Raw genomic sequence first — 21,450 nt, 5'->3', positions numbered from 1 at the left:
TTCTAGTAGTTAAATGTATTGTCTCATTGATATTTATTACTTTCCTTCTTCATTGATGTGTGTTACTTCCCTTATAATTCTGATTATCTGATGTGTTACGTTGATTCTTCCATATATATTATACCTTCCATGATTATGACTTGATACTCTCCAGAAGTATCAATAGCCAAAATAAATGTTAAATTCTTGCATTAAACAAAATTACTTTGTTTTAGTCTCTGATGAAATTGGGGCACAATGCTCAAATATCCTCTGGCTCCAAAATTCCTCTGTTGTGTTTAGGACCAGGTTTTTCATTTGCACACTGCCAGACCCAGAAGTTGAGTAAGAGACCTGTTTCTTTAGAAGGCAATGTCCTGGATCCCAGGTTTCTATATGTTTACTCTTCCTCCTTGTACACTTTCCCCCAACTTTCTCCAAATGGTCAAGGCTGCATAAGTCAGTGTAGTGTACCATTTTATGCTTTCCCATAATAGAGGGTAAATTCAGAGTATAGGTACTGAAAGTATTACATAGATATTAACTAATATCATACCAATTGAAATTGTCACTATCTGTATCCTGATACATTTACCACAGGAATCTATGAGTCTGCATTCAGCTGACTTGTGTGAGCTAAATGACCTGAACTGAGATAGGAGAAATAGTAGTTATGATTCAACAATTCCAGTAAAGAAACACATTTTCTAGCAGAGCTGTCCAACAGAGGTAGGAGTAGACTGAGAAGTACTGAGGCCCTTGTTGTTATCTTTACTCAAGCAGAACTCTGTCGGCAGTGACTAGGAAAGAATTCCTGCTCTGAGGAGTAGGTTGGGGAGGAACCAGGGGGTCAGAATAAATTATTTCAATTTTCTGTGGTTTAGCTAATTGTTGCTTTGACTTTTGGATTAGTTATGATTTAATGCAAAACTTTCTTTTTTTAACAGGAAATAAAGGAAAAGAAGAAATTCTGTAAAACGTATGTAGAAGACCTTGTGAAGGAAGCCACAGAAATCAACATGAAAAATGAGGCTTTGCAGAAGCTTTGGCCACAGATGTTCATTGAGCTTGTTAGGGATGCAGTCATAGAAATTCGCAATAAAAATTCCTATATGAAGCTCTGCCTACAGCAGATAACAGACCAAAAATAAAAATGGCCTTTAGTTACAGTTGATTTTGGCAGTTTTATTTTTTGAAGGTTGAAAATATGCAGGTTATACATGTTAAAACAACAACAACACTATCCTATAAACTAGAAAGACTAGTATTAAAGCATTATTGCCCACTGTTCTCATAGCTAAAAGTTAAGAAGGAAAGAAGGAAAGCAGGAGAAAGGAAAGATTAATTTCCTTTATGTGATGACCAAACAACCTTTGGGAACTAAGCAGTTTTCAGAGATGGCATGGCACTGCATCCTTGGTTCTTGCTTTGATTGGTGCCCTGCTATAGCCCAAAGCACGTAGTATTTGCTGATGATTCAGCATGAGCTGCATCTACCCACTTTTAGCTGATAATTTTCAGTTATTTCCCTTTTTATTTTATGTCATGATTTCAAAGCCAAAAATATGTTCTTTTTATGAGTGAAGAATAAACTTACTAACAAATTAGTCAAAGTATGTTTGCCTCCTTAATTCAGTCAGAATTGTCATATTTATTGTATGTTCCTCTTTACTTAGGTACGGTTCCTGCTATTCACCTATATGGAGGATGCCCCATTCTTCTAGGGATGCATTCTCAGGGAACCACAGGAGATGCTGGGAATCACTATGGGCAGAGAATATGAAAATGAGTCAAAACTGGGATAGGAAGGAAATGTTTTGTCTTAGGAGATCCTGAGTGTCTATAAAATGCTGTTACAAATCAGTAAATCTGCTTCTCTGAAAGGTATTTCCTTCCATTGTTAGCTCTCAGATGCTCTTTTAATAGACAGGCATGTGTACTTGTGCCTCAGAAGTATTAGGGATGCATCAGTGAGGGGTTCTAATTTATAAAATTTCATTTGAAGATCAAATTCATGCTAGTGAGGAGGGTAGTAGGAGCCTATTACCATAGCTAGAGATGATGCCACTTCAGAAAAACGATCTTAGTCAATAAATGGGAATTCTTCAGTTTGCTTAGATTTTACCTAGCAGCTATTATGTCAGCAGGACCACCAGGATATGGGAAAACAGGACTAGAAGATGTACGACAGCAGAGACATGCAGAGACACCTGGAAGGAAGCTAGGTAAGCTGCTATTGCGGTTCTGAGAAAGACCCACATCCTTAAGATCTCTTGATTACTCTTCTCCCAAAAGGCGTGCCTAACTTTAACAGGTTACCATTTTTCTGATCATAGCCTTAAAAGGCTGTCCTGGGTTTTTCTTTTTTTTTTTTTTTTGAGATGGAGTCTTGCTCTGTCACCTAGGCTGAAGTGTAGTGGTGCGATCTCAGCTCACAGCAAGCTCCGCTTCCCAGGTTCACGCCATTCTTCTGCCTCAGCCTCCCAAGTAGCTGGGTCTACAGGTGCCCGCCACCATGCCCGGCTAATTTTTTGTATTTTTAGTAGAGACGGGGTTTCACCGTGTTAGCCAGGATGGTCTGGATCTCCTGACCTCGTGATCCGCCCGCCTCGGCCTCCCAAAGTGCTGGGATTACAGGTGTGAGCCACTGTGCCTGGCCTGTCCTGGTTTTTTCATCTTGGCACTTAGGCCATCAGCTTACTAGTGTGTAACCTCAGTTTCCTCCTGATAGCACACACTTCGTAAGATAGTCATAAGGATCAAAAGAAACAATGCATGTAAAGCATTTCTCGTCATGCCTGGCACACAGCAAACACCCAATACATTGAACTTTAATTATTACTCTTTTGGATATAGGTTGAACAATAGGGTTGGTGCCCTAGGACAGAGGAGCTATTAGCATTGCTTTCTGATCCTTTAGCCTCTCCAAGCTGAAACATATGGACCATTTCTCATCTGGCTAGTAAACACTTATCTCTCCTGGGCTTATATCTTGTTTGGTATAGAAATGAGATCCCGGCTTGAAGGTGATATTGAGAGGAGAACCAAGAGTATATTGTCTGTGGACTTCTGGCAGATTGGAAAGATGTAAGAACTTGTGACTCTTTGGGAGTCTGGGTAACTGTTCCCACTCTAGGCTTTGCAGATGAATGGCCTGGCTGTTTAGTAATCTGTCCAGCTTCCTGCATGTCTCTCCTCCCCTAACCCTCCCATCCCTGCTGCTAAAGAGACTTGACACTCACATGCTTTCTTGGCCGAGTCATCCTGGGAATCTTAGGAACACTAAGTCAGCACTCAGTGAAATGGCAGCAAGCCATCCCAGCCACTGCTGGCTCTATCCAGACCTGCTTCAAGCCTGGTAATAGGGTCTCTCTCTTGTTCCTGAAACCAAGCCTCTTTATTCCTCAGCTTTGGTCTCTGCTTCCTTCCTACCTGAGTTCCCTTTTGCTCCTACCTGCTCCCACTACCCCATAATGATTTCTACTTCTTGAATCCTTATTTTGTCTGGTCTCAAACTTCCAATGGCGATCCTCCCATCTAGTTCTACCCTCCAAACTCATTTTGCGTTCTGAAGTTGCTTGGTGAAGATAATCCCCAGATAAAAAGACAAGGAGACCTGGGTCTGCTGGGTTAGGGATCAAGTGAGGGTCCTATGTTGTAAGTGAGTGGCGATCTAGGGAACAAATTGCCATTTCTACTTGGAATTTTCCAGGGTTTTCAGGGAAGGGGAAGAGATGCAAATCCCATAGTCTGAGACTCTTTAGGCTAGTGTGTGCTGAAGAATTGCTTTTTTTCAAAAGGGATCTCACGCAGAAACACTACTGCATTTGCCTCAAAAGCAGAAACATTTAGTACTCCCATTTAGGGAGATACTGTACCTCATGTTCTGGTACAGCAGCTGGATGGTGAAGTATGCTGCTAGACCTGGGGATGGTTACCAAGTGTGCAGGTGGACCTGAGGCTGGTTAACTGTGCTGCTGAGTCGGAGGATGGTGCTCGTATCAGCTCCTCACTTCCTGAGCTTCATTCCACTGAAGGCCTGGCATGTAAGACAGTGCAGCCCTACCGTGCTCCTGATCTATTCCTGATTGGGCAAGGAATGCACTGGGATTCATATTCTCTTCAATGAGTAATCACCATAACAACAAAGATTCATTGAGCAATGTCTTGCACTATTATAAGCTCTTCGTATACATTCTCATTTAATCTCCTAACACTGCAATATATATATATGATAGCAATCCCATTTGAACACTAGAAAACTGAGGCATAGAGAGGATGAAAAAAATGCACCTAAGGGTATTTCAGCCAATAAATAGTAGACAGTACCCACATTCACTGTTAGTCTTAAGGATCTGGCATCTGGGAAGAATTTTGATGTCTGTGGTCGTTCCTAATCTACTTTCATGTTTTGTCATTATGCTGAGGAATAGCAAATAAAAGATGAGAATTTCTCAACTGTGTCTACATGTGAAGCATATTGTAGACATTATGTGCAGTATAAATACTAACATAAATATATAAGTACACATGTACAATATTGTGTATTATTTAAGGATATACATATTAAAGTATAAAATATTGGCAGCTGGATTCATTGCAATAATGTGTAGAGAATCAACTTCAGGAGGGGGCAATAATTAAATTAGGGGGACCAGTTGGGAAAGTACTGCATTATTCTAGGCAAAAGATAATTGTGACTTGGATCAAGGTGATAGCAGCAGAGGTGTCAGAAAGTAGTTGGATCTTGGGTATATTTTAAAGATAAAGCAACAAGATTTACTGACAGAACTGGATATGGAGTATGAGAAACAGTAGTCAATGATGGCCACAAGTTTTTGGCTTGGACTACCGAAAAGATTGAGTTGCCATCAACTGAGATGAGAGTAATCTGTGAATGGAGCATCTGCTGGGAGGAAGGATCAGGAATTCCATCTTATGGAATACACAATGTATCTCAACATGTACAATATATACAAGATATACCACGCATCTCAGCATATGTTGAGATGGTTGTTAAATATCCAAGTGCAGGTGTTAAGTAGGTGTGAATATGAGTTGGGAGTTGAGAAGTATAGATTGGGCTAGAATTATAGAATTTGGAGTCATTGGCATATAGCAGTACTTGTTTATGCTATCTTTATATTTAAGAGAATAAACCTATCACTTGCTAAATAAGATTATCATAGTGTACTTGCCTTTTTTTTTTTTTTTTTTGAGATAGAGTCTCACTCTGTCACCCAGGCTGGAGTGCAGTGGCGCAATCTCGGCTCACTGCAACCTCTGCTTCCTGGGTTCAAGTAATTCTCCTGCCTCAGCCTCCTGAGTAGCTGGGACTGCAGGGGCCCACCACCACGCCCTGCTAATTATTTTGTATTTTTAGTAGAGACGGGGTTTCACCGTGTTAGCCAGGATGGTCTCGATTTCCTGACATCATGATTCGCCTGCCTCGGCCTCCCAAAGTGCTGGGATTACAGGCATGAGCCACCGCGCCCAGCCTGTACTTGCCTTTTTATTTTGATTGTTATCTGAGTTTTTCCTTCTGTTTTTCTTTGTGATTTTCCTTGTGTTTTTCTCCTATTGTTTTTCTTTGTGATTTCGTTCATTGTAATTCAGGATTTACTGCTTATTCAGAAAGCAGTTAATGATTCACCTATATTTTCTCTCGTTTTGATTCCATGATTTTCTATCGTTAACAGTTTGTTGACAGACCAAAAAACATCCTATTCATCTCTTTGGGCAAACCCGGGCTTTATTCTCCCATCTCACAGTTTATTTAATAAATTAAAAAAGGAAAGAAAAGAGAAAGAAGGGGGACAGAGAATCTGGCTAGTTAGCCACAAGGCAAAATGCAAAGTAGAATAGAGACTAGTCAGGAAAATATTTTATTTAAATCTTGAAGAACAAAGGTTAGTTTTTATAATCTGCTTTTATGGGTCAGATGGAGATGGAGTGGTTACTGTTGCCAAGAACTTCAGAGCCAAGTTTGAAATTTAATCACAGCAACTGTGTTAACCAGTATTGATGGAATGTTTAGTATATTTGATCCTGATTTTCTACTTATGTTTATGTTTTCATGATTCATTGTATGTGTCTTTTGTTGCAAAATACCTCAAATCCTTTATGGAAAGAGTTAAAGTATATTCAAAGCTCCAAAGAATAAATTACTCCTAAAGAATAAATATACTCCTCGGGGAGTGGAATAGTTTGCAGTTTCTCTTCAGGAGACAATGAAACTATTTATTAATCCCTTATACAAGTGCCCCTAAGCCTGAGCCCTCAGAGAGTCGACTTCTTCTCTTTGTTTATCTTGAAATGTTTCAGTGTGCAGAAATGCCTGTAGAATCATATCTCAAATAAATGCCCTGTATCTACCACCAAGCATAACATCTTAATATTTTTCCACACTTGCTTCAGATTTTATAAATCAAACATTGCAAGCAGACATGGAGCCCCTATGCACCTTCTTTCCCTCCCTCCAGGTAACCACTATCCTGAATTTTATGTTTATTCATTCATATTCTTCTTTTTTTTTTTTTTCTTTTTTTGAGATGGAGTCTCCCTGTCGCCAGGCTGGAGTACAGTGGCACAATCTTGGCTCACTGAAACCTCTGCCTCCCGGGTTCAAGCGATTCTCCTGCCTCAGCCTCCTGAGTAGCTGGGATTACAGGCGTGCACCACCATGCCCAGCTAATTTTTGTATTTGTAGTAGAGACGGGGTTTCACCATGTTAGCCAGGATGGTATCAATCTCCTAACCTCGTGATCCGCCTGCCTCTGCCTCCTAAAGTGCTGGGATTACAGGCATGAGCCACCACACCTGGCCTCATTCATATTTTCTGGCTGTTCTATTTGTGCATAAATGCATAGGGATCTTATTGAATTAAGTTTTTATATTTTCTAATTTTATATAAATGGGGCCATGCAATATGTATTCTTCTGCATTTTTTCACTCAATATTATGTTCCTGAGGATTATACTCATTGATAGGAGTAGTTCCACTTCTTTCATTTTTGCTGCTATTTGATATTGGGTTGTACAGCCCATGAGTGATTTATGTAACTGTTTTCCTGTTGGTGGGCATCAGGAGTTTTCTAGTTTAAAACTAGTACAGACAATGCTGCATTGAATATGCCTGTTCACATGTGTGCTTTAGGAGTACACAGTAACTGTGGAATTGCTGAGCCATATGGACACATTCAACTGCATTAAATATTGTCAAATTGCTTTCTAGAGTGATTCGTATCAGTTTACATTCCCACAAGTAGACAATACAACTTCCAGTTGTTCCATATATTCACTAACATTTAGGACTTTTCATTTTTTACAGTCTAATATGTTAGTGAACCTGTGTGTGTGTGGGGGGGTGTACTTGAAAGTGGCTTTTTGTGTAGAGAAGAGATCTTTCAAGGATTTTTTTAAAAGATAAAGTTTACATATGGTGAAATGCACATAAGTGTATAATTTGATGAATTTTGAAAATATCAACATCCCAATTAAGAATTCCAACATTTTAATCACTTCAGAAAATTTTCTTAGTCAATCCCTGGCCATCCCCTACAAGCAAGTATTGCTCTAATTTCTTTCACCATTGATTAGTTTTGTCTGTTCTGGAACTTTCTGTAAATGGAAGCATACAATAGGCACTCTTTTGTGTCTGACTTGTTTTACCCAACATAATGTTTTTGAGAATCATTCATATTGTTTCATGTTTCAATAATTTTTTATTTCTTAGTATAAAGGTTTCATGGTTTTCTTATCCATTCTATTGAGTTGTTTCCAGTTTGGGGCTCTTGTGAATGAAGACATGTTTGTACAAATCCTTTTGTGCATTGGAGCTGTTGAGTCAGAATAGGTGTAAGTTTAACTTCATAAGAAACTGCCATTAATTTTTTTAAATAGTGGTTGTACAATTTTAAACTCCTTCCAGCAGTGTATATAGAGTTCTGGTAGCTCCACATATGTGCCAACATCTGTTGTTTTGAACTTTTTAAATTTTCAGCTATTCCAGTGTGGCCTTTTCAGGTTGTTGCTTTAATTTTATTTTCCTTCGTGTCTAATGATGTTGATCACGTTTTTATGCATGTTTTGGTCATTTTTATATCTTTTATGAAGTAAATGTTCAGGTCTGTTGCCTACTTTTCTAACTTGAATTGTCTTTTTATTATTTATATGTGTAAGTGCTTTATATATACTAGATACAACGCTTTTGTTTTGAATTGTGAGAAAGTCCAATTCATCAATTTTCTATGTCAAGTGCCTTTTATAATCTCTCTAAAACAGTTTTCCTGACCCAAGTTTGCAAAGACATTCTCTTCTACTTTCTTCTAGAAGCTTTATAGTTATTCCATTCACGACCATAATTCTTCTTGAATTAATTTTTATGAATGGTTTGAGGTAGAGATACAATTTCATTTTCTTTTTTCTCTATAGAAACCCAGCATTCCAGCAAAATTTGGTGCAAAAACTGTTTTTTTGCCCATTGAATTGCTTTGGCAATTTATTTTTGGAAAATTAATTGACCAATATATGTGCAGGTCTCTTTCTAGACTTACTATTCTATTTCATTTATTTTTTCTATTTTTACACAAATTTTACTGCACAGTTTTGATTGCTGTAGCTCTATGTAAGTCTTGGAGACAGGTAATATAACCCCTCAAATTTTGTTGTTTTACAAAATTGCTTTGTTTTAGTGAGTCTAGGTCTTTGCATTTCCGTATAAATTTTAGAATCAGCTTGGCAATTTATTTTAAAAATGACTTTTAGGATTTTTAGTGGGATTTTTTTTTTTTTTTTTTTTTTTTTTTTTTTTTTTTTTTTTTTTTTTTTTTGAGACGGAGTCTCGCTCTGTCGCCCAGGCTGGAGTGCAGTGGCGCAATCTCGGCTCACTGCAAGCTCCGCCTCCCGGGTTCACGCCATTCTCCTGCCTCAGCCTCTCCGAGTAGCTGGGACTACAGGCGCCCGCCACCACGCCCGGCTAATTTTTTGTACTTTTAGTAGAGACGGGGTTTCACCGTGGTCTCGATCTCCTGACCTCATGATCCGCCCGCCTCGGCCTCCCAAAGTGCTGGGATTACAAGCGTGAGCCACCGCGCCCGGCCTTTAGTGGGATTATATTAAATTTGTAGATGAATTGGAGAAGATCTTCCAATCCATGAACATGGGATAACTCTTCATTTATTTAGATCATTTTTAATGCAAAATTTAGTAGATTTCAGTTTAAATTTTACTCTGAAGTAGATTTATTCCTAAGCATTTTATATTTTTTGCTATTTTAAAGTTATTTTAAATTTTCATTCCCAAGTTTTTTTGCAAATGCATAGTAATACAGTTGACTTTTATATATAGTTGATCCTGATTATTTGCAGATTTTGTATAATTTGCCTACTCACTAAAATTCATTTGTAATCCCCACATTCATTTGTGGATATATACAAAGTGATGACAAATTTGAGCCCCCCAGTGCACATGTTCGCAGCTGAGGTTATCAGAAAGTATCAAAGGTATCAGAAAGTAAACAAGTATCCTTTTCACAGTATATTTAATGCCATGTTTATTGCATTTTTGTGCTTTTTGTTGATGACTTTGCTCTTTACAGTGCCCCCCAGTAGGCCTGAAGTGCTCTCTAATGCTCCTAAGCACAAGAAGGTGGTGATCTGCCTGACATCACAGATAAATGACATGTGTTAGATAAGCTTTGTTGAGGCATGAGTTACAGTGCTGTTGGCCATGAGTTTGATGTTGACAAATCAATTATATATATATATATATATTTTAAATGATGCCATTTAACAGAAACACACATACAACAAGGTTAAGTATTAATTGACTAAAAATATTGTCCCAGAGTCTCACAGGAATCTAAACCTGCATTTCCCATTGGAGCAAATGTTCAGTAGTATTCACTAATTTCATGTTCAGGACAACTTTATAGACCATATTCACCATAAATAATGAGAATTTACTATATTGACTTTGTATTCTGTAAACTTGCAATATTAATTGCTTATGATTTTCCACATAGACAAAATCATTTTTTCTGCAAATAAAGATGGTGTTGCATCTTCCTTACCAGTCTTTACATATTTTGTTTCTTTTTCTTGCCTCATTGCACAGGCTAGGACTGCCAGTTTGATGTCTTAAAAAAAAAAGTGGTAAGAGTGGTCCTTATTGTCCTTTCTCTCTTTCCCTAATCTTAGAGTAAAAATGTTCAATTATAAGTTTACTTGTAGGTTTTAATTTTTCTTTTCTTTCTTTCTTTTTTTTTTTTTTTTTGAAAGGGTCTCAGTCTGTTGCTCTGGCTGGAGTACAGTAGTGCAATCATGGCTCACTCTAGCCTCTGTCTCCTGGGCTTGAGGGATCCTCCCACCTCAGCCTCCCAAGTAGTTGGGACAACGGGCACACACCACCATGTCCAGCTAATTTTTGTATTTTTAGTAGAGATGGGGTTTCACCATGTTGCCCAGGCTGGTCTTGAACTCCTGGGCTCAAGCAGTCCACTCACCTCAGCCTCCCAAAGTGCTGGGATTACAGGCATGAGCCACCATACTCAGCCAGCTGTAGGTTTTTCACAGATAGCCTTTATCAGGCTGAGAAAGTTTCCTATTATTCCTACTTTGCTGATAATTTTTTATCATGAAAGAATATTGACTTTTGTCAGATATTTTTCTACATCTATTGAAATAATCATATAGCCCTTCTCCCTTATTCTTATGTTATTGATTACATTGATTGATTTTCAAATGTTAAACCAGCCTTGCATTACTAGGATAATGTAATTATATATTAACCTTTAACATATTTCTGGGTATTATTTGCTAATATTTGTTTAAAAGTGTTTGTGTTTATGTTTATTAGTGATATTGGTCTGTAAAAATTTTCTGTTGTGCCTTTATGTTCTCTCCTATTCTGTTTTCTAAAAGAAAAGTGGAAAAGCCATATTCTTTGAAATATATCCTAAATTTTCTTGTGATTTCCTCCCTAACTCAGAGGTTATTTATCAGTGTATTGTTCAGTTTGCAAGTATTTGGCCCCATTATGTGAGTAATAAACCATTTCATGGCTTATTTGGTGTATGTGTTTGTGTGGTGTCATCAGTATTAACATCTGAACCAAAGTTTGACTGAGGGGCCTGTCTCATTCCCAAAAGGTGACCATAACATGTATATATATAAATTAGGTCAAAATTCTTTTTTTTTCTTTTTTTATTTTTTGAATATATATATATATTTTGTTTGTTTGTTTGTTTTGTTTTGTTTTGTTTGTTTGTTTGTTTGTTTTTTGAGACAGAGTCTCACTCTTTCACCCAGGCTGGAGTGCAGTGGCGCAATCTTGGGTCACTGCAGGCTCTGCCCCCCGGGGTTCACGCCATTCTCCTGCCTCAGCCTCCCAAGTAGCTGGGACTACAAGCACCCGCCACCTCGCCCGGCTAATTTTTTGTATTTTTAGTAGAGATGGGGTTTCACCATGTTAGCCAGGATGGTCTCGATCTCCTGACCTCGTGATCCGCCCGCCTTGGCCTCCCAAAGTGCTGGGATTACAGGCGTGAGCCACTGTGCCTGGCCTAAAATTCTTAAGTATAGTGTTCAAATCATCTGTCTTCTTTTCTGGTTGTTCTTATCAATTATTGAAAGGCTGAAATCTCCACTGGGACTGGATTTGTCTGTTTCTCCTAGTACTCTATAATTTTTGGCTTTATTCATTTATTAAGGGCATGTTATTAGGTACATACAAATTTAAAACTGACATATCTTCCTGTTGAACTGATGTTTTTGACATTGTGAAATGAGTCTTCTATCTCTAAAAATTCTTTTTGCCTTAAATTCTAATTTGTTCAATATTAACAGGTATACCAACTTTTTAAAATTAATATTTCAATGAGATATTTTTGCATGATTTAATTTCCACCTTTCTATATGCTTATGTTGTAGTTATGTTTCTTTTAAATAATATATAATTTAAATTTATATTTGTATCCAGTTCAACAATCTAGCCTTTTAAAAGATGAAGTTAGTTTTTTAGAACAAAATCAACTGAGTTTAAATTAAACATTTTGATATGTCTTTTTACTTGTGCCACCTATTCCATGTTTTGTTTTACTTCTTTTTTCCCTTAAATTACTTTTTTTAAATTACTGGATATTTTTTAACCATGTTTCCCCTCTATGAATTTAGAAGTTATACACTCAAGTTTCTTATTTTGTAAATGATTTCCCTAGAACTTATATCATAGATCTTTACCTTCTCATTGATTAACATTGGTTTCTAATGTTAATATCTTTATCATCCTTCTGGAAAATACAAGGACCTTGGAACACTTTAACTCAAACTACTTCCCCTCTTTTTTTTTTAATACGGCATTTTTCTTTTTATTTTTAGTTGATACATAATAATCATACATATTTGTGGAATAATGAGTGAATTTCTATGCGTATATACGATGTGTAATGATCAAATCAGGATAAATAGCATTCCATCACCTCAACATTTATAATTTCTTCATGTTGTGAGCATTCAAAATTCTCTCTTTTAGCCTTTTGAAAATATACAATAAATTATCATTAACCATATTTACCCCATAGTGCTGTAGAACACCAGAACTTACTCCTTCCATGTAGCTGTAATTTCGTATTTGTTAACAAACCTCTCACCGTGCTCCCCTCCCTGCTACCCTTCCCAGCCTCCAGTACCCACAATTCTACTCGTGACTTCCAAGAGCTAAAAAAAAGTTTAGCTCCCACATCTGATTAAGAACATGCAGCATTTATCTGTCTGTGGCTAACTTGTTTTGCTTAACATAACGTGCTCCAGGCTCATCCTTGTTGCTGTGAATGACAGGATTTCATTTTTTTATGGCTGAATAATATTTCAATGTGTATATATATCACATTTTCTTTATTCATTTGTCTGTTGGTGTACATTTAGGTTGATTCCATATCTTAGCTATTGTGAATAGTACTGCAATAAACAAGGGTACAGGTATTGGTATTCCTTTGATACACTGATTTTCTCTTTTTTGGATAAAAATCCAGCAGTGGGGTCATTGGATCATGTGGTAGATCTATCTTTAGTTTTTTGAGACATCCCCACAGTGTTTTCCATAATGGCTGTACTAATTTAAATTCCCACCAACAATGTATAACAGTTCCCTTTTCTCTGCATCCTCACCAGCATTTGTGTGTGTGTGTGTGTGTGTGTTTGATAATAGCCATTCTAATTGAGGTGAGATGATACTCATTGTGTTTTGATTTGCATTTCCCTGATGACTAGTGATGGTTGAACATTTTAAAATACATTTTTGGACATTTGTTTGTCTTCTTTTGAGAAACATCTATTTATTTCCTTTGCCCACTTTTTAATTGGATTTTTTCCCTGTTGAGTTGTCTGAGTTCCTTTTGTATTCTGAATATTAGTCACTTGTTGGATGAATAGTTTGCAAATATTTTCTTCCTTTCTACAGTTGTCTCTTCCCTCTGTTGTTTCCTTTGTTGTATGGAAGATTTTTAGTTCATATAATATTATTTGTCAATTTTTGCTTTTGTTGTTTATGTTTTTGAGGTCTTATACATAAAATTTTTTCCAAGATCAATGTCGTGAGGCACTTCTCTTATGTTTTCTCCCAGTAGATTTATAGTTTTTTGTTTCATGTTTAAGTCTTTAATCCATTTTATGTTGATTTTTATATATGGTGATAGGTAGGGGGGGAGTCTAATTTTATTCTTCTGCATATGGCTATTTAGTTCTCCCAGCACTATTATTGAAGAGAGTGTCCTTTCCTCAATGTATGTTTTTGGTACCTTTGTCAAAAATCAGTTGGCTGTAAATATGTTAATTTATTTCTGGGTTCTCTATTCTGTTCCATTAGTTTATATGTTTGTTTTTATACCAGTATCATGCTGATTTGGTTACTATAGCTTTGTAGTATAATTTGAAGTAAAGTAGTGTAATGCCTCCAGTTTTGTTCTTTTTGATCAGTATTGCTTTGGCTATTTGGTGTCTTTTATAATGTCATATGAATTTTAGGATTTTCTTTCTATTTATGTAAAGAATGTCATTGGTATTTCGATAGGGATTGCATTGAATCTATAGAATGCTTTGGGTAGTGTGATCATTTTAACAATATTAATTCTTCCAATCCATGAGCATGGGATGTCTTTTTATTTGTTTGTTTCCTCTTCAAATATTTTCATCAGTGTTTTACACTTTTCCTTGTAGAGTTTTTTCACCTCTTTGGTTAAATATATTCCTAGGTATTTTATTTTTTCATAGCTATTATAAATGGGATTTTTTTCACCTGGTGCATAGAAACACTAGATTTCTTTTTCAGCTAGTTCATTATTGGGGTATAGAAACAGTGATTTTGGCATGTTGATGTTGTATCTTGTATCTTCACTAAATTTATTTATCAGTTCTAAGAGTTTTTTGATGGCGTCTTCAGGTTTTGCTATATACAGGATTATGTCATCTGGCTGGGCACAATGCTCCTAGTGCTTTGGGAGGCTGAGACAAGAGGATCACTTGAGGCCAGGAATTCGAGACCAGCCTAGGCAACATAGCAAGACCCCATCTCGACAAAAAACAATTGTTTTAATTAGCCAAGTGTGGTGGCATGGCATCTACAGTCCCAGCCACTTGGGAGGATTGCTCAAGCCCAGGAGTTCAAGGCTACAGTGAGCTATGATTTTGCCACTGCATTCAGTGAGCTATGATTGTGCCACTGCACAGCCTGGGCGACGGAGTTAAGAGCCTGCCTCTAAAAAAATTAAAAATAAACATAAATAAATAAATATTATGATAAATTGACTTCCTCTTTTCCAATTTGGATGCCCTTATTTCTTTATCTTGCTTAATTGCTCTGGGTAGGACTTCCAGCACTATGTTGAATAAGAGTGGTAAGAGTGGGCATCTTTGTGTTGTTCCAACTCTTCGAGGGAAGGATTTCAGCTTTTCTCCATTCAGTATGATGTTAGCTGGGGGTTTGTCATATATGGCTTTTATTGTGTCGAGTTTTGTTCCTTCTAAGCCTAGTTTGTTGAAACGTTTTATCATGAAGCAATGTTGAACTTTATCAAATGCTTTTTCTGTGTCTATTGAGGTGATCATATGGTTTTCATGCTTCATTCTGTTCATATGGTGTATCACATTTATTTATTTGTGTATGTTGAACCTATATGGCATTTTTTTAAGTTGCTGTCCACAAGTTTATTGTCTTTATCTGAAAAAATCCTCATAGAAAACTGGTTGGTTTAGCTCTCAGCAGCCCGCTCCTGAGCTCTGAGGAAGCTTGCCTTCTTCTGAGTTACCCAATCTTTCTTCTGAGCAAGGGACATTTTGGGACAGTGCCACCTCTTCTTTTTAACTTTTTTTTAGGCTTCTTTTCATAGACTGGATTCTCTTGTATAGCAGCATGAGCTTTCTAACACATCTCCTCCATCATGTCTGGAGTTATGCTGTTCTTTATGTATTGAGAGAACTGTTTCTTGTAAGCATCTTCATCTTCTTCCATTAAGTAGCACATATAATCTGCAACATTCTGGCCCATGATGTGCTTCCAGTGTACTTCTGCATTAAGTTCCTTGCTTTCAGAATCATAACCAGGGAATCGTTTGGTACTGTGAGGGATAGACAAGCCTCCATCCACAGCCCCCTTCAGGGCACCAAAAACTTTATTGCCAGTGGTAGTTCTGGCAAGGCCTGCACCCAAATAGCAGGTAAAGGCACCTGGCTGACCATTAACGCTTTCCACATTGTATTCATCGCCAGTCACCTCCACTTGGGCTTCATAGATCTTGTCCATGCCAAACATATTGAGAAGCCTGCGGGCCAGCAGCAGGCCAGTACAATATGCTGCAGCATAATTTGACAAGCCAACCTTCACACCATATTTTGGCAGTTCGTGTGCATATGCTGGCCAGACTATCATACCCACTCTATACAGGCATAAGCAATCTGACAAATGTTATCTCTGTTTGTTACACGAACTATCATCCTATATTTGAGCGTATTGTATTTATTTTTATCCTGCATCACCAAGCGTTTCCGAGCTTAGTAATCAGTTTTACCCTCTCATTGTCTTCTAAATTTCACTTGGTATCTCTTAAAGTATGCCTTATTCTTAACAACTTTAACAAACCCCATCCTGGGGAACAAAAGACCCGCGTCCGCGGCTCAACAGAGACCTGCAGGCCCAGCAGTGCTAGGGGGCGGAAAGGCTATATTGGCATTATTAATGTGTATTTTAATCCAATATATTTCAATCTCATTGGATATTATTGTTTTTTTGAAGTCAGTAATCATTTAGAGCTCCTCATATATTCACCACTTATTCCTTCTTTTTTCATTCCTTCTTATAACTCGGAACTTCCTTCTGGAATCACTCTTTTGTAGTCTAAATATTATATAGACTTTAGAAATTTTTAATGCTGTCCTTGTGATGGAGAATTTGCTCAGGTTTTTTTTTTTTTTTTTTTTTTTTTGTGAGACAAAGTCTCACTTTGTTGCCCAAGCTGGAGTGTTGTGTTGCGATCTCAGCTCACTGCAACCTCCACCTCCCAGGTTCAAGCGATTCTCTTGCCTCAGCCTCCTGAGTAGCTGGGACTACATCCATGGCGTGCACCACCATGCCTGGCTAAATTTTTTTGTATTTTTAGTAGAGATGGGTTTCACTATGTTAGCCAGGCTGATCTCGGACTCCTGACCGCGTGATGACCTCTCCCACCTTGGCCTCCCAAAGTGCTGACATTACAGGCGTGAGCCACCGTGCCCAGCCAGGTTTTTTAAATCTGAAAATATCTTTATTTCACCTTCATTTAAAAAAAAATGTCATTAAAGTATAACAATCATATAGTAAAGTCTACTGTGGGGTCACTACCAGTATGGGACCATCTTAAACCCAAGTTCAGGGCTTGAAATTTAATTTTATGGTTGTTGGATTCTTATTTCTGTTTCCATCTCTCTGTGATATTATCAAAACAAAAGTCCTAGTTTTCCAGGGTTGGCAAGCATCAGAGGGTCAATGTGGCTTCCATGCTCTTTTACCTTTCTGGATTCACATTTTTACTTTACTTTGACTTTATAATTCCTTACAGTCATGTTTTGTCTTCAATGCTTTTAAAATGTTTTAATATATTTTATCTAGTTGTTTAAGATTTTTATCCAGTGGGATAGTTTATTCAAATAACATAGTCCTCCATTACTAAAAGCAGAAAGTTCCCATGTTGAATTTTTAATTTTTTGCTATTATAATTTTAATTTTTAAGAGCTGGTTTTTGTTTGTTTTTTGTTTTCTGAATGCACTTCTTAATATCCTGAGCTTCTTTCACAGAGTTTATTTGTAATTTCCCTTTTACCTACCTGTCTCATCCTCCAGTCTGTAAGTTCCCTGACCATGTCTGTCTCCTTCCTTCAAGGCTGTATCTCCAACACTTAGAAAAATATCTGGATGAGGCCAGGCATGGTGGCTCACGCCCATAATCCCAGCACTTTGGGAGGCTGAGGTGGGCAGATCACTTGAGGCCAGAAGTTCGAGACTAGCCTGGCCAAAATAGTGAAACCCCGTCTCTACTAAAAATACAAAAATTAGCTGGGAATGGTGGTGCGTGCCTGTAATCCCAACTACTCAGTAGGCTGAGGCACAAGAATTGCTTGAATCTGAAAGGTGGAGGCTGCAGTGAGCTGAGATCGTGCCACTGCACTCCAGCATGGGTGACAGAGTGAGATTCTGTCTCCCCTCCCCACCCTGCAAAAAGAAAAATATCTGGATGAGTAATAAAGCTTTATCTTGGGTTTTGCCTAGATAAATTAGTCTCATTAAAGCTGGATTCCTATTTCAGAGACGGTTCTCAACTTAGGACTTTTAACATCCTTACATCCTGCAGTTTTGAGTCCTATGCACCTCCCAGATGTGAAGTTCAGGCTTTTATAAGCCAGCCATCAAAGAACATTCTGAGCTACCCCATTGTGGCTCTGCATAGCAGCCAACTGTTCAGTCTTGTAAGCATCACCATGTGTGTACAGCACAGAGAGTACAAAAAAAGTAAATCTGATAAAAAATAAAACTCAGTTAAAAAAAAAAGAAGTGAAACCTCACAAGTACTACAATAGAGTAAAAGATAGGTATCATGAAACATGATGAAAGTGCCATAAAGAGCAAGAAAAGAGCAAAATGTAAAGAACAGGTACAAAATGCTGGAAATATATTATCAAAGATGGAATCCAAAAGGCAGGACATGGTACTATGGATTTTATCTTTTTTTTTTTTTTTTTTTGGCTCTCTGGGAATGAAACTCTTCCATAACCATAAATTTTCCTCTTGAACTTTTGGATTCTTAGCAGATATACAGGAACTCATTGTGCAGTAAAAGATAGGACCACCTATACTAAATAATGTGTGAGGCTCATGAAGAGTCTACATTAGCGATGCAGGTGAAATTTAATAGTGATCAGGTGTCTGTCTTGAGAACTGATGTTGACCATGGTGACAGTAGGACATGTGGTCTGGGAGGAAAACTTAGATGCATCTGTGTCTGTCACAAGCAGGGGATCATACAGGTGTTTTTAGAACTGGCAAGACACCTTGTAAGCAAAGACCTACTGTCATTATCCTAGGAAACATTTCTCAAAGAATGGCTTGAGTAATATGCTAGTTACACTGTATACATGTTTCAATGCATGTATTCAAATGTAACACTAGACCCCATAAATATGTGCAATTATTATATGTCAATTAAAAATAATAATAAAACTCATCTTTTAAAAAAGAATGGCCTTGGGACACCTACCTCAGAACCACTTGTGGGAATCTTACAGTTTGGTTGCCTGCCTCCATTCCATTTCCTCAGACCCAATCTCTGTGGGTGGGTCCCAGCATTTTAAACAGGCTCCCAGATGAGTCTTCTGCATACCAAGTTGTAGGTCCAATGCTTAGGAAGATGCTGACACTAGACCCATTACCCCTTTGTTCTCTCCCTGAAATCTGGAAAGGAGTCCACTTTAGACTTACTACCATGAGAAAGTCAAGAGCCCCAGTGATACAAGTCGCAATTAACAAAATTAACAATTTGCAACAAGAGAATCAGAAGAAGAATCCAAAGAAATTTTGCAATCAGCTTTGAAAATGCTAACTTTACACATTTTTAAATGTACAAGGCCTGTGCCATTCTTCCCAAGACAACATTGGAGTAGCAGATTTGGGAAGTCATTCTTCCAACACTTTTTTGTGAATCACTAGTCATGTGTCCAGCTGAACATGAACTGGTGCATGGGAAGAGAAGGTGGCCAGTAGCCAAGCATTTCATAAGACTGTGATGCAGACTGAAGGCTTTAAGTATTAGTAAGATTCATGTTTCTGACTTCCACCCTGTGGAATAGACTGCTGACAGTGATGGAGATGGTGACATGATAGGACTCATCAACCATATGTGCGGCAAGCAAGACCTTTGACTTTCAGCTAATCCCAGCTAATCCCAGCACAGAATGTAAAAATGCACAGGTCATTGGCACCATGGTTGGTGGGAAGTGAGGTGTAGTAGCTGAACTTACAAAGCCTGTTACTCTACAATGACCTATGAGATGGACTTGAAGATGCTGCAGCCAAACATGAGCCTGATGATTGATACCCAGCAGAGCCATGCAAAAGAGAAAATGGAAATATGTCCCTAATCCCACAGAGCTCAGACCTTAATTAGTCTGTATCCTACATAATGGATTTGAGTTCAGCTAAACCCATTCAGATCCAGCTGGTTGTTTCAGTCAGTGAATTTACAGCTTGTATTTATGGTCCAAAACAGAAACTATATGAGCATTTTTCTCTCTTTTTTTCTCTTCTTTCTGTCCACTTTTCTTCCTTTACTCTCTCCACATTGTTTTTTCATATCTTCTCATATCTTGCTGCAAATCCTCTCTCAACTTCAATCATTTTCTCCAAATCTGTCATCTCTTCGTTTTTTGTCCCAAATCTCTCTGTAGCCCTCTTGCTATCTTCTCTTCCATCCCCTCAGTGCTTGCTCTCTCACACATTTCTCATCATGAAAACACAACTCCCTCCCTCTCATTCCATTATTCCTTGGATGTCTTTGTTTTGTCCCTTTGTGTCTGAGTGTCTCCAGATTTCAGTCTTTCTTTGTGTCCTCATCTTCCAAGACCTTCATGGCCATTAAAAAAAAATCCCTGTATTAATCTCAATCTCTACAAAGTTATTTCCAGTGATATTATGTGGCAAGGCGTGTAAGCTATTCTGACAAGGAACAGCTAAGGCCCTATGGCAAGAAGAAGAGAGGAATGTGCTATATCCAGCTTAACTCATGCTATCCTGCAGCCCTCAAGGCAGAGACAGTGCTTGGACTGTATTAAGGGCATATATGTTTATTGAACTGGCTGCTGTTCCTGGGGAAAAAGTCTTAGTATCAGGTAATACCATTTACTGTAAGAAAAGTAGGGTTCAGCAATATAACATTGATATGGCTTTGTGTCCCCATCCAAATCTTGAATTGCAATCCCCGTAATTCCCACATGTCAAGGGAGAGACCTAGTGGGAGGTGATTGGATCATGGGGGCGGTGTCCCCCATGCCGTTGTTGTAATAGTGAGTGAGTTCTCATGAGATCTGATGGTTTTATAAGAGTCCGACAGTTCCTCCACACTCTGTCTCTCACCCACTGCTATGTAAGACGTGCCTCTTTCCCTTCCACCATGATTATGAGTTTCCTGGGGCTTCCCCAGCCACATGGAACTAGGAGTCAATTAAACCTCTTCTCTTTATAAATTACCCAGTCTTAGGCAGTTCTTTATAGCGGTGTGAGAATGGACTAATACATACATCTTTAAATTTGAAAAATCTTTGGAAACCATGATTTATTTTTTAAAGTCCCATTTTCAAGTGCAAGTAGGTCAACAGCTTTGGCAGGACTTTTGCCTATCTCCTTTTTTATGCATCCACCCATAACTACTATTCTAATACTATTGTCAAGTAACAGAAACCAGAACTCTACAGAGGACAGATGACTCTTTGTTCAGGGAAATTTAAAAAAAATCAGAATGAGCCTAGAATATCCTGTTATTAACAGAAAGTAAAAATCTTATTTTTAAAATGTTAGGAGCAATATCAAAAAGTCGAAGATCCAATTTAAGGTTTCCATGGACCAAACTGTGATAATTTTAGTGTGAAATATTATTATTGTTACTTGGAACATGTTAAGTCTATAAAAAGTCCATGGATTCATAATTATACTCAACAATTAACATAATTAGTACAAAAATATGGTTGTAATAAAAAATAGGTAACCAATTATGAATATGTTTTTTGTTAACGGATTTTAACAAGTGAACATTGTTTATATATGGTGATTTTATTTTTCCTATTGAATTACTTTCTTATAAAAGATATAAATATATATGCACATATTTATTTCTGAGGAAAAAACAAAATTACGGAACCAAGTAACCTCCTTCAAGAAGAGGGAGGACTGGATTGGTTGG

The 21,450-nt window shown here is 37.7% G+C and overlaps 1 protein-coding gene, 1 long non-coding RNA gene and 1 pseudogene across 7 annotated transcripts in view; 2 read left to right on the top strand and 1 right to left on the bottom strand.

Moving 5' to 3' along the window:
* LRRC49 (leucine rich repeat containing 49) overlaps positions 1–1,586 on the top strand; it is a 161,367-nt gene extending 159,781 nt beyond the window's left edge. For all 6 annotated transcript variants that reach the window (XM_055277921.2, XM_055277917.2, XM_055277920.2 and 3 more), the window contains one exon: positions 927–1,586. In XM_055277921.2, the coding sequence (XP_055133896.1) occupies positions 927–1,130 (204 nt within the window). In that variant the 3' untranslated portion in view covers positions 1,131–1,586. The remainder of the gene's footprint in view (positions 1–926) is intronic.
* Positions 1,587–2,257: 671 nt separating this feature from the next.
* LOC129482315 (uncharacterized) overlaps positions 2,258–21,450 on the top strand; it is a 44,377-nt gene continuing 25,184 nt past the window's right edge. The window contains exon 1 of the long non-coding RNA XR_008657657.2: positions 2,258–3,066. This is a non-coding gene — a long non-coding RNA (uncharacterized lncRNA). The remainder of the gene's footprint in view (positions 3,067–21,450) is intronic.
* On the bottom strand, positions 14,861–16,367 carry LOC129482312 (large ribosomal subunit protein uL18-like; annotated as a pseudogene).

The sequence above is a fragment of the Symphalangus syndactylus genome, chromosome 5 (genome assembly GCF_028878055.3).
Source record: "Symphalangus syndactylus isolate Jambi chromosome 5, NHGRI_mSymSyn1-v2.1_pri, whole genome shotgun sequence".
Classification (NCBI taxonomy): Eukaryota; Metazoa; Chordata; class Mammalia; order Primates; family Hylobatidae; genus Symphalangus; species Symphalangus syndactylus.
The sequence above is the reverse complement of the archived record's forward strand: the minus strand, read 5'-3'. Positions and strand labels throughout refer to the sequence as shown.